The 13,993-nt window shown below is 40.2% G+C and overlaps 1 protein-coding gene across 1 annotated transcript; it reads right to left on the reverse strand.

Moving 5' to 3' along the window:
- Window positions 1-343: 343 nt before the first annotated feature.
- Window positions 344-10,972, reverse strand: xkr5b (XK related 5b). The gene is made up of 13 exons (XM_068591723.1): window positions 10,737-10,972; window positions 9,412-9,501; window positions 8,997-9,102; window positions 8,514-8,680; window positions 7,809-7,942; window positions 7,591-7,669; window positions 7,167-7,336; window positions 6,594-6,705; window positions 6,009-6,176; window positions 5,689-5,879; window positions 5,399-5,482; window positions 4,977-5,157; window positions 344-4,265 (listed from the first exon to the last, which is right to left on the reverse strand). The coding sequence occupies exons 1-13, from the start codon at window positions 10,843-10,845 to the stop codon at window positions 3,550-3,552; spliced, it is 2,307 nt and encodes a 768-aa protein (XP_068447824.1). The 5' UTR covers window positions 10,846-10,972; the 3' UTR covers window positions 344-3,549.
- Between the last annotated feature and the right edge of the window lie 3,021 nt (window positions 10,973-13,993).

Genomic DNA, 13,993 nt, shown 5'->3' on the forward strand with positions numbered 1-13,993 from the left:
ATTACATGATCTTGGTTCAAAGTTAAGACCTTTTAGTGTTTTCAGCTGATATTATGCTAACATGCTACAAATATTGTTTTATAATTTATGTACAACAAATGTGGTGCCATTTAGTGAACCAGAAATACTTTACACAAAGAGTGTGAGGGGTAGTTGTTAATGCCCCAGAACCCCATCCAGCCCTGTGTTACTGTAAACAACATTATGTTCATTTTAAATGGTGAACGAGCCATTGTGCTGTAAATATACTCCATGTAATCATTACTGTCTGCTTTATACTGTTTTTGTGCATTTCTACTGTAAATGAATGCTAGATGATCAATACGACACAGCACTCTTAGCGTTAATCATGACTAATGATTTTATTTTGTCACATCAATAGCACAGTAATTTACTCACTATTACCAACCACAGTTGTTCTGTGGGAATCCTTGCAGAGACAAAGTGATGCAAGTTAATAAACGGAGGTTGTCCAGTGACAAAGTGATGTTACACTCAATCAGCAAAGTAATTTCCAGGAGACTTCCGCACAAAACCATGAATACTGCACCGTAGGTGTTCACACATTTCATAACAGTAAATGTGACCAGATAAAGAAAATAAAAAAATAGTAAAAATTCGACAAATTAGAAATGCAAGTGAATATTATCATACACAACAGGTACACAAAGCAAAGCATATTGTTTTAGTGTAAAGCAAAACACACCTAATACAAGCATGGCAGCTGAAACTGTCTCTACAAGGCAAAGCACCGATTCATGATGATCAAGCCAAGGCATCGTTTGCAGTCTAAAGCGTGTGCGTAGATATCTTTTAATCAGTGCACTAATACACATCTCATTAACTAGCTTATTGCATTTGCATTGACATACATTCTAGCATGTGTGTTAACTATTGCAATGTGTGTGTGTGTGTGTGTGTGTGTGTGTCTGTGTGTGTGTGTGTGTGTGTGTGTGTGTGTGTGTGTGCGTGTGTGTGTAGTTACAGTGTGTTTTCTTTCTTTCAAGGAATAGATACAATTCTCTGGATGAACGAGTAACATGCAGTGACTCTTGACTTTATCTATTAGCAGGTATGTGGATAACAGTTTGACACAGTTTGAGAGAGTATGTTTTTTCTCAAAGTGCTGCACAGGTTTTATCAGCTAACATTTAACTAGTCGTTTCAGATATAGACCATACTTTATAATTGTATTTCTTTAGAAAGAAAGAAAATTAAATAACATCGCAAAAACAAATAATATAGATGAAAGACTGGTATTCTACAATTACAATCAGATTTCACTTAATTAAATAAATAATATTCATAACATGTCATAATACTTCTCACTGAGACATAAAAAGATAATAAAATCCATTTTGTCACTTTGATATTCAGTTTTGCTGAGGTAGGAGGTTCAACTAAAGAATAGGTAGAAGGACAACGTATCTGTGAGTATGGCAGGCTGTACAAGAGAGTAGCAAAGACATTTAGAGTTAATAACTATTCATTTCAGACTATTTCCAAATTAGATTTCAACCTTTATGTTGACTGAGATGGACTGTCTGTAAATGAGGAAGTTGTTTATTTCTTAACACAAAACTGGATGGGAACATTTTCCTCTAAAGGAAGTGAAATAAACCTTGATATTACCCTTTCTTTTTTAAAGCAGCTGGATTCAGGCATCATTTCTGCACAATTGGTGACATTATATTTCACAAGTGCATGTTTAACTTTGCCAACAACAGCTGGCTTGCTGCGTGCTCTCCAATAAAACCAACCAGTATTTAGACGGCACAAACCAGACAAGAATGCCAAATTTAACAATCACTTTTGGGAACACACAAATATAGATCACAAGCCTATAAATGCAATGCTGAGACAGAAAAAAACACCATGGGGCAACTTCCATCCCAGCACATAAAGGTCTGTTGCAACAACTCACATTAACCCAGAACTGCTGCTACTGCAGTTCATTAGCTTCTATCGTACATTGTATCTTATCATCATTTGTATACTTCATCAATAAAAATAAAAGATTTGATTGTCAGAGGGGTTCACTTGTACCTCCTCTCTGTTAGAGAGACAAGAACAGACTCAGTTATGTCCTGCACAATTTCTCTGTTTACTGTATTTCATCTTTCTGCGTCACTAAAATTACGAGTTTAATTTTGTCCTTAATATGCAATTTCTTGGAAAGGGCCAAATGAGGTAATTGTCTAAAATTATGGAAACATTGTTACTTATTTTGACGATCATCGTTATAAGAAATAAACACATAAAATATAAGTTTTGATGTCAACTATATGATCATTAAAATAGTCATTAAAAAAGAATTTGACAAATTAAATGATATGCATGTAACAATAGAAATATCATCTGATTTTCCTGGATGCCTCTTTATGCTGTAATCATAGTGTAGTCTACAGATTATCATGCTACTTTAGCTGCACCTTTACTGCTGTAAGTGCCTGCTGACATTATTGCAGTTACAATTACCAAAGGAAAGTAGAGCATATACTTTCTAAAACAATAATCCCTTCAACCTCCGATTTTTGTCATTTGCTTATGTGATAATGACAAAATTGACTGTTTTACGGATAGTAAATAAGAGCTGTGTCTGTTTGTATGTGTCATAATGCGAAAACTGGAGGGGATATTTAACATTATCTTAACGTTTTGTAAACAAAAAAACTATCAAACAAAAAAAGCTTTTGCCAGCTTAATAACATCAATGCATGCTTGTAATTGCATTAAGTCTGGATTATTATCACAAATTATTGATTTTATTGTGTCAGACTCACAAAAGTATAAAAACAAAAACGACTGATCGAGTGGTGTTACAAGAATGTGTTTGTAAACTGGTTAAAATCTGGTTCATTTTGAGAGTTCTTCGCATTGGTTCACCTGATTGTTAACGCTAAATATTGTTATCTATAGAGTATTGAGTTTTTTTCCCCATAAAATGGTTATAAAGAACTGATAAAAATCCCCCGTCCCCATTTTATTTCCCTGGTAATGTATGTACATGTTTGTCACTCCGAACTCTCTTGGTGGCCTTGGGAGGAAGCAGACAACAATGTGCCTCACCTGACACACATAATGTGCCAGATGCCTTCCTTTCGTCCTTTTCAAAGTAGCATGCGAGGACTGCAAGGAGGCACTCCAAACAAACAAGTTGGTTGTGCAGCAACATGAACCTGGCCCATATCTGGCTTTCTTACAATACACACTGCTAAATGTGTTAATAAGAATGTACAGCAAGGTCAAAAAATATTAAGGATTGAGCCAATATCTCTGCAGTGTTTGACAAGATTACTACCTATGCTTCCTGACTTTTTGCTACTTTAACCCCTGTATTTGCATGTCAGGGAAAAACATAAATAATATGTTTTATTGTGTATCCTTCTATGACTGATTCAAATTAACTGAGCTGAAAAGACTCATGATTACCCCACCAAGCTTTCCCTAAATAAGTTAATGCATTGATTAATGTAAGTCCTTAACCACTAAACAGGAAAAGACATCACTGCCCACCAAGTTGTTCTTCCCCTTTACCTCACATGCTCCTTATACCATCCTCTCCTTACTGCCCACAAACTGGACCATCTGTTTGCGAGCGTGGGAGATGACTGGAGTGAGTGGAATGATTGGAGTACCAGGTGTGGTAGCACCAGGAGTAGTAGCACCAGGAGTTGACGCACCAGGAGTAGACGCACCGGGAGTAGAAGCACCAGGAGTAGACACACTAAGAGTACCAGGAGTTGAAGCAGCAGACATTGAAGCTACAGGCGTAGAAGCAGCAGGGGTCGACGCACCGGGGGTCCCATCTGGAGTGGGGCCCGGTGTGGTACCAGGAGTGGCGGGGGTGATAACAACAGGGGACGGACCTGGACTTTCTGCCCAAGCTTGAGGCTCCAGGCGAGGGGTGGATGTGATAAAGCGAGCCTCTCTGATCCGGTAGGGACTTCTGTAGGTGGAGATTGGCGACAACTGAGAGCCCCAGCCAAGATAGCTCCCACTGGAGGGGGACTGTGCATCCGTGCTGAAGTAAAGTGTAGTGCTGGACTCTCCAGGGAGTGAGGGTTTTTTCTCTGGGGAACCAATCAGGAGAGGGGAACGGCGTTCAGGTGACCAGCCTGGAGTCTTGATGTCCAGAGAAGCTACAGAGGATGAGGCTTCAGTCAGGGATACAGCGTTGCTATCGATGTGGTGGAGGCTGCCTGGTTGCAGTGGAGATGAAGGTGTTGGTGAACCGTAAGCAGCACTCTGAAACTCATCATCACCTTTGAAAATGAAATGAAAAGGTAAAGTTGTGTTTAAAACAGAAAGCAACTCCTAATACCATCCTTGTGGTACTATGACTACAAATAATGTGTATTACAACATTTAAGGGAAACAAAATAATTAGGTTAAATGCTTACCAATAATCTACACTGAGTTTATTTTAGTAAAGATTGAATATAACAATATCTATGCCACTTGTATTAACATTTCATAGTTAAGATTAAAAGATTAGGTCAAGAAGTAATGGTATGTGAAACAGCAACACCTTTTGCACACTTACTTTGGAATTAAATAAATGCCTCAAATTACTAAACTTAAAGCGGCTACAATCAATATTTATATATATTAACAATCGTTGCAACTACTTGTCTGTTTTCATCATAAAAGCTCTTAAAACCCCACTGTACACTACCAATGCAGCATTAAACGGCAGAAAGACACAGTTAAAAACTAGATGGTGAACATAGTGGAGCATTTACGGAAGTGAATATTAGACTTATATTCTTTAAATGAATGCTAGTGTTGCTCTGTATATGCTGGATTTGTAAATAGACACATGTAAGGTTTAAAGTGTGATCTTACAGACAGTATTGATCATAGATACCACAATCTGTTGTGTTCTCTGGGTATTCAAACAAAGACATTTCCATGCTCACTGAATGTCATGAGTGTGTGAACCAGCAGGGTTCAGTGTTTATAAGGAATCCAACCTTTTTCTGAATGTTGGGCGCTGGACATTTCTTCTGCGCTCTCTTCAAGAATGACCTCCTGGACTGGGATGATTTCTGGAAAACTTCTAAAATCCTGGATTGTTGTGGGTGGAGCTTTTCTAACTGGTCTGGCCACTACACTGGAGGGAGCTGGCTTTGGTGGCTGGACCACCTCTCTCACCTGGGAACAAGACAGACAGCTGAGCCACAGACTGCAGACGGACAAACTGCAACATAAGTGATCATAATAGCGTCTTTTTAAAAATAGTCTTATGGCAAAAAGTTTTTGTTTGTAGAAAAATGTGCCAATATTTGTGCAGTCTATGTGTTGCTTTTATCTCATCTGTCTCCATTTTTAAATCCTACACATTGTAGCTTCAAGTATACATTTACTGTAGTCCTAGTTCATATAAAGTTCTTGCCTGTGGAGCCTCGGTCACCTGTGGTGGAGCTGGTTGAGGAGCTGGTTGTGAGATCTGAGGAACCTGCGGCTGAATAAGTGGACCCTGACGAATCACAGCACAAATAAGAATAAGAAACCCTCTTAAATATATATATAATAACGTCACACTTTAAGCTGCATGCAAGAAAGGACAGGTTTAAGAAGTAGAAATTTAATTCTTCCTCTTAAACTAATAGTAAAGCAACTTTTACTATACTCTCTAAAAGATCGAGTCACAGGAAGTCATTCAACAACAAGAATGCAACAAACCCGAAGAACACGTGGTTCATCAGGGGAGTGAACTTCTTCAGACAGACCCATCAGTCCGGCAAGTCCCCCCTCGCCATACGACGACCAGATGTTTGTTACATCCCCCGTCTTCAGGGCCAAGCGAATCAGCAGCCAGTGGTGATGTTTCCATCCCTCCCATTGGATAGGGAGATCCATGAGGGTCCCACCTCCTGATTAGATGAACAACCATAGTCCTTATGATAAATAGAGAGAGACAGACAGACAGACAGACAGACAGACAGACAGACAGACAGACAGACAGACAGACAGACGGACAGACAGACAGATCTTTAACAAACCGGACAGTGTTGCATGGCGATGGAAAGTGGGTGTTACTTTCTCCTCCAATGACAGTGTAGATCCACGCTCCGTGCAGGCACCACCGATCCCCCTGTGGCGAATACTCTGGAAAATCTCAAAGGACTTTGGGTGGAGGAAACGATAGTACAGCACCAACGCTATCACTCCTAGATAGATAGAGGGACAAGTAATTATTAAAAAAACAGGGAGGTCTTTTAATTGAGGTGTGCAATAATGTGTAAAATTCATTATAACTCACAAGAAAACCATCGGTTTTTAGCCATTTAGCATCAAGGGGCTTATTACAGTCCTGTTACAGCCACTGATACTGGATTTTTTTTGTTTTGGTCAGAGCATTTTAATTATAGATCAGGTTGATTAGATTTCCAACAAACATAACAAAAATGTTTCTCAAACATATTACCAACTATAGCTTTTAAACATCAGCTAGCATCTTAAGTGTGCGCATGTTAGCATGCCGACATTAGCATTTAGCTTAAAGCGCAGCTGTGTACCGCCTCACAGAGCTGCGTGCATGTCGATCGACTCTTTGTCTCGTTATACTGTGTAGTTGTGTGTCTCACCAATGAGGAAGCTGGAGAAGACTGCAGCTGGGATCCCCACAGTGTCCCAGGACACCATTGTGAACAACCATGAGGAGGCCAGAAGAAGAAAAGCGTTTTCTAAGAACATGGCCTGAAGAAGAATGAACAGAAATAGAGAAATGTGGTTACATTTTTCACATTTAACTTTTGATTTTTTGATTTTATTTTTTTCAGCTTATCTGACTGTGATCTATCTGGTGTGTTTGAGACTATTTAGCTTCAACCGGTGCATTGTCAGCTTATGTCAAATAAGCCATTTGGTGAACACCTTTATGCAATACATGTTTTCAACACTTAGGTTAGCTCATAAATTTAACTCATGGCTGTAATATGACTCAGAGTTTCTCAAAATGACATTTTCTACAATAAAATTAATTCAGATTTGTTTCCAATGAAATTCAAAGGATAGAATGTTGAATCATAACTTTATGTATCATTCAATACAAGTTTAACTGTTGTGTGAACAGACCACAAACACACACACACACACACACACACACACACACACACACACACACACACACACACACGCACACACACACACACACTTACCAGGTAGAACACAGCCATGCGGTATCTGGATTGACCGTATTTCACATTGAGGAAAAAGAAGACGTGAATGGCTCCCAGAACAAAATTAAAGAGTCTCCATCGACTTGTGGAACGTATGATGTCGGTCTGCTGTGACACCATCCAGAAAGTTGTACCCAGCCAGTGCACACCTGACACACACACACACACAACCAATTAAATAATCCACTATCAATATATATATAAACACACTAATAAGGCAACCTGAGCAGATGAGGAGGACCTCAACAGGGTGTCCTCACCAAGGCCCACACAACAATATTTAAATATCTTCTGCTAAAAAAAAAAGTACACGACTCACTTCCTTCTCCAGGAGAATATGAAATGTTTGTCAGGTTAACAAAATAAGAGCTTGGGGATGAAGACTAGGCACTACCAGACTTACCAATGACTCCCAAGATCCACTGTTTGAAGATACGTGTGAAGAGCATGAGAACAGCCAATCGAGATCCCAACATACTGACCTGCAGACAGAGAAAATATGCCTGTCACACAAACAAAGCCATGCATGTGCTTATAAATATGTCACCCATTAAATTGAGACTGTTACATTGACGGTGTATGTGCATATTGGCTTTTATAAGGGTGTGTAAATATGCCCACCCTCCAGAGAAGTCGACAGAGAATGGCAGCGGGGGTCATTTGTAGGTGTCCTGGTCTGATGAGTAAACAGGCTCTGGCGTAGAGGACCAAGGCCCAGGACAGAGATAACAAACACACCACAAAACACACTGAGGCTGGAAGACAGAGGAGGGAGGAAGAAGGAGGAGAGGAGAAGAAATGTGAATACTGTGATACATTGTAATGCTATCCTGTACATCAGATGAATGTCTGCTGCACACAAATACTGGAAATAGATCGTAGAGAAATTGGTTACACAACTACTTTTTGGCCACTTACAGGAAACAAAACATTCTGAAAATAAATCATCTAACATAGTATTGCCTATAAAGTTGTTATGGCCAACACAAAAATATTGTGTCATTTGATTTTCTCCATATCATACATCTGGGCAACCCCTTTCACATTATGCTCACTTTGTTATTTTATATATAAAAATATAAATGATATATGCTTTAAATGCACATCGTTATAATTATGTTTTGCAGGTCTCTCATGGAGTTGTCTGCAACTATGGTCTATCAGGCCACAGTTTATTGCTCATCTGTTTGAGTGTTCGTTCAATGAAAATATAGAAACACACTGTACATGCTTTCACTACCATACACACACAATTATACATGCTATTTCAGACCTTATAAACCTTGCATACATGCTCTCTACGTTTCCTATTCAGAGTCTCTGTACCTGGAGATTTGATCCCTATATCAGTGCAGATGAGCACATAGGTCTGCAGCAGCGTCTGAGGGAGGGTGACCACCAAGGCCTCGAACAGACGTAGCGCAGATGCATCAGCCTGCTGCATGATCTCACAGTACACATGCACGTCTGGCAGACACATGCACTCCCACAGCCTTTGGAGGCCAGAGATGGATGAGGGAGAAATAAACAGAGAGAAAAAGGAAATGCCCCATACACATGAGTATATAGATCATAATTATCATAACCATCAAAATCTGACAAATGTTCAGTTTGTCTTAATATCGAACTGAACTGCCCTTGTTCAATGAATTTACAAATGAGCACCATTATTGTTCATTTACACACACACACACACACACACACACACACACACACACACACACACACACACACACACACACACACACAGACACACACACACACACACACACACACACACACAAACACAGATGCACACGGTTGGGCCACCTTTTGAAGATACCCAGGTGCAGTATGTGTGTCCAGGTGAGAGACTTCCTGCGAATGCGTCCATCTGAGAGGTACCACAGATAACTGAGCCACTGAGGACCCCAACCTTTGAAAAATAGAATAAAACAAATATAGATGAACTATATATGTTATTAATTCATACATCCATATATCTATCACCAACCTTCCATTCGTTATGCAAAACTGTCTGGTCTATTGTTTCTACGGTCAAAATCAATGATAGAACATATTGGTAAGCTGAATACAACATTTCTTGTTATTCTATTTGTGTCTGTACTTGAGGAAACCCACTAACATATTTCTATTGTAAACCTAGATTGGCAAGCTGTTGTTGTTGTTGTTGTTGTTGTTGTTGTTGTTGTTGTTGTTGTTGTTGTTGTTGTTGTTATCTCACCTGGCAGCAGGAACAGTGCAGTGAAGCCAGAGAGATGGGCATAGCAGTAATTGTGACCCACCCAAAGATAGTACACAAAGCAATAGATCACTGGGGAAAAGGGAGGAAACATACAGATATACTCAGTTCAATGAAATGCTTAGATGTACTGATTAGGCTAGAAACATTCAGGTAAAAATGTAAAAAAATGAAAGCTGATTCTGATTCTGTAAATCACAAAGTGCATATTTGTACAAACCTCGCATGCACACATAATTGCAGGACCATACAACAGATGAGATTCATAATCTCTTATCTCATCTGTATGATTTAAATTTGTTATTATTACACTTATCAATAACCAACCTGGCAGTATTTTGTGCAATGCTACTTTTGCTGCAGTGCTCAGCATATAAGTCTTTACAGCAGCGCAACAACATTTCATCAGTGTGTCAGATCATGGAGCTGTTTGTATTTTGTGTGTCCACTCGTTTCTCTATAACCTCTAACCTGTATCCCATCGAAGATATATTTACAAGAGGGTACTGTATGGGATCCCCTCTTCTTGCACGTACAGACTCCTCTCCACATCACACTAGCCTGGCTGAGCTCCGCAGCTTTGACTCCGTCAAAACATGTAATCTGAACCGTTTTAGATGCCAAACAGGAGGACTGTCCGGGCAGACTAGGCCCCATCATGGGGTACGCCCATCCGATTTCATAGACCTCCAAAAAAAAAAAGGCGCTGAAATGACAACATGGCCCCACTCTTTTTTTTTTTATTGAGGAGAGTTCTCGAAGCTGAAATGACACAGCCGTAAAAACACTAAACTCTGGACAACTCTGGCATGAGTCTGCAGTTTTGCTGCATAGGCTATAGGTTTTCATAACATGCAGCGTATAAAAATAGGGGAGAGGCGCACTGGTGCTGACTGCAGACTCTGACTCCATTATTCATAATAACAAGAGACAGCCAGCAAAGTGAAAACAAACGTCCAACTTTGTATTTTCCATTATTTTAGTTTGGCGTTTACAATAAATAGATCAACATGATATCCCAACGTCTCTGTCTGGTCTTCAATGTGCAAGCATCTCTCTCCGCCGTAGCCCTCACACCACACATCATTTCATTCTGGCCAAAAAAAGCACGCACACACATGCACGCGCACGCCAGTAAAGTCAAATAAAACACATCACGGTCACGCGTGGGCCCGTGCCACACAGATACAATTAACCAGCACACTGTAAATTGTACTGCACCCGGTTGTATTAATTTGTGCGCAGGGCGTGTACGTGTACTGCGTGTGGGCGCGCGCAAGCGTGTGTGTGTCCCAGGTAAGACTCACGCGCCGTCCTCTCTGCAACGATGAGAAATGCGGTAAAGGCGAAAACGCAAACTTGGCAGCACGGCATGCAGGCGCCTCCGTGGCTCGGAGTCGCTGAGTAGTCTCTCATAGCGGATTGAGAACCTGGACTCTCAGATTTACGATGATAACAGTGTGTCAGTCTGTGGAAGGCCGGTATTATTCTGGTCCTGGTCGGGAGTCGGTCCAGCTGCAGCAGCCTGCTCTGCCTGCTCGTGTCCCCGTCCCAACGTCCCCGCCCGTCCCGTTAAAGGGATAGCACTGGTAGTGGAGGGACGACAGAGCCAGACCAGCACCTGACAGATGTGAAGCCTGTTTTGGTTAAATTAATTCGAGATTGTCACCTTGGTCATAGTTACCACGCTGTGGTGAGAGTCATAATACTTACGACTCACAGCACAGTGTGCTTTGGTTTTAGTGTTGTATGGATATATGGTATGTTTACCTGTAACAGAACGGGCCAAAATATGACTAAACTCACTTAATTTATAGTAGAAAATATATTTTATTAAGATGCTCAAAAATATGAACTTACGAGACTTTAAACTCAAAGGAAAGACACAACATATAACTCCCTATTGGGTATGTTGCGGTAAAGCAATCTTTGCTTTTTCGTGAATCTAAATTAATTTGTCTACAATTCCAACACACATTTTATTTAGTGGACATGGCACCTGGTTAACATTATAGGGATGGAGGCACATGTCTGCAGAACTGTGTTGAACTACCTAAAACCCTGAAGATTAACCCTTCAGAACTAAACATGGAGAGGCAACGTTAAGCTTTTTTGCTCCACATATCTGGAAGAAGATCTCTGAAAGCTGCAGGTCTTCTGAGACCCTCAGCTCCTTTAAATCCAGGTTCAAGAGTTTTCTGTTTGAGGTTGCCTTTAATTGAACCAGACTAGATTGCTGCATCTCACTACTGTATTTTATTTCAACTGCATTGCAACTTTTATTATTTAATGGTTTTATGTGAAGCACTTTGAATCGCCTTGTTGCTGAAATGTGCTTTACAAATAAACTTGCCTTGCTTTGTAGTGTTCATATTTTTGTAATTCAGCCAGTGTTCGTAGGTCTGGGGACCCACTGCATTTTCTTTTTTAATTCAACACAATCACACAATTTTGTATTAAAATACTCAACAGATGTTTACTTAATCCCAATTACAAGCAATATAAACAACATATATGGTATTTGCCCTTTACCTTTATTGTATATGAGTGATGCTCCTGTGCATAGATGCTCCCATCCCTGTGTAGTTTACTCATGAGTACAGCTTATACTACTTCTGGCCTGTCTTTGGCACATACACAAACTTGAAAGAGTTGACAGGCCTGTTCTGTGTAGCAGTTGTTTTTCCGTATCGTTCCCACCACAGTCTGCTTCTTCTTTAGAAGCTCCTGATCCAGCTTTTGTGAAGTGAAATTGTTGCATGTGATGTTGTGTCCACTGAGTCCCTGAGTCATGTCCAGCACAAATCTCATTCCTGGATTTTTCTGAGTGGCTCCTCCATTAGGCCTCATGTGTAGTTCCAACTATATGAGAAAGTGGCATCACAGGCAGCCCTTGATATCCAAAAATTCTTCACTTGCTGCTGACGGGCTTGTTCTGATCCTGGGGCTCGTCTTCATTTTGGAACTGGCTGACGTCAGAGCATAGAACCTTGAGGTCAGAGCATAGAACCCTAAGATGAGAGCATAGAACCTTGAGGTGAAACATTGAGGTGAGAGCATAGAACCCTGAGGTCAGTGCATAGAACCATGAGGTGAGAGCATAGGACCTTGAGGTGAGAACATATAACCTTGGGGTGAGAGCATAGAATCTTGAGGTCAGAGCATAGAACCTTCAGGTCAGAACAAAGAACCCTGAGGTCAGAGCATAGAATGATGAGGCATTAGCATAGAACATTGAGGTCACAGAATAGAACCTTAAGGTAAGAGCATAGCATCTTGAGATCAGAGCATAGAACCTTGAGGTGAGAGCATAGAACCCTGAGGTCAGAGCATAGAACGATGAGGCATTAGCATATAACATTGAGGTCACAGCATAGAACCTTAAGGTAAGAGCATAGAATCTTGAGATCAGAGCATAGAATCCTGAGGCATTAGCATATAACCTTTAATGTCAGAACATAGAACCCTGAAGTCAACGCATAAAACCCTGAGGTTTGAGCATAGAATCATGAGGCAAGAGCATAGAACCTTGAGGTCAGCGCATAGGTCAGAGCAGCGTGAGATCAGATCATCCATATTTCTTCACTTGCTAGCTGCTAGCTGATTCTGGTGCTCGTCTTTATTTTGGAACTATCTGAGGCTCAATCTTATCCTCTTCTTCAAAGTTACTGTCAGACTCTGAATTTTCATAAATGTGATTCTCATATTCTGAAGCTTCTTCCTCTACAACTTCATCATCAAAAGCTTCTCTCTCTTTCTAAATAAATTGCAAGACCCCCTGAGCAGAGCATCTTTTGGCCACCTTGATCAGTTGTGATACACCCCCAATTTGGATGGAGCAAGAGCAGAGGGTAAAATGTGTGGGAACGTGAGAACAGACAGATGTCAGGGCTTGAATTTATCAACAATGATGCAACCTTGTGCGGGAATGGCGGGGGCAATACAACAGAACACACACACACAAACACACACAAACACAAACACACACACACACACACACACACACACACACACACACACACACACACACACACACACACACACACACACACACACACACACACATAGTGAATGACACAGGACCCACAATTTCCACACTCTTATCAGTCCCATACATGTTCTCTATAGAAAATTAGCCACGGCCATTGAGTCTGAGTTTGAAAAAAATAATCAATTGTTTAATTTTTCTTTTGAAAAAAAAAAAAATGAAAACGGCTCACACAAACCCGAAACCACAGTGAGCAAATAGATTTTTTAAGGAAAATATGGGAGATTAAAAAAAATAAAGCAACAGTGCTGAGTTTTCAATTATTTTTGATTATTTATTTTGGTTTATTAATAACTGAGTCAGAAGAGCCATGTTTATTATAACATATGCTGCTAAGACTCCAAAAATATTAGTATGACTTGACATGATTGCTTTTATTTTGTAGTCACTTATTCATCTATTAATTTTACTTCTAATTATCTGATTGAAAGTCGTCTTTTTGTCTTTTCATCCCCCCCTCCCATATTGACTGCTCGTTTCCATTTGGCATTTACCGTTTGGCTTTTCAAGCTCTAT

Source organism: Clinocottus analis, unplaced genomic scaffold (assembly GCF_023055335.1).
Source record: "Clinocottus analis isolate CAN_PGR_092001 unplaced genomic scaffold, fCliAna1.0.p SCAF_1, whole genome shotgun sequence".
Classification (NCBI taxonomy): Eukaryota; Metazoa; Chordata; class Actinopteri; order Perciformes; family Cottidae; genus Clinocottus; species Clinocottus analis.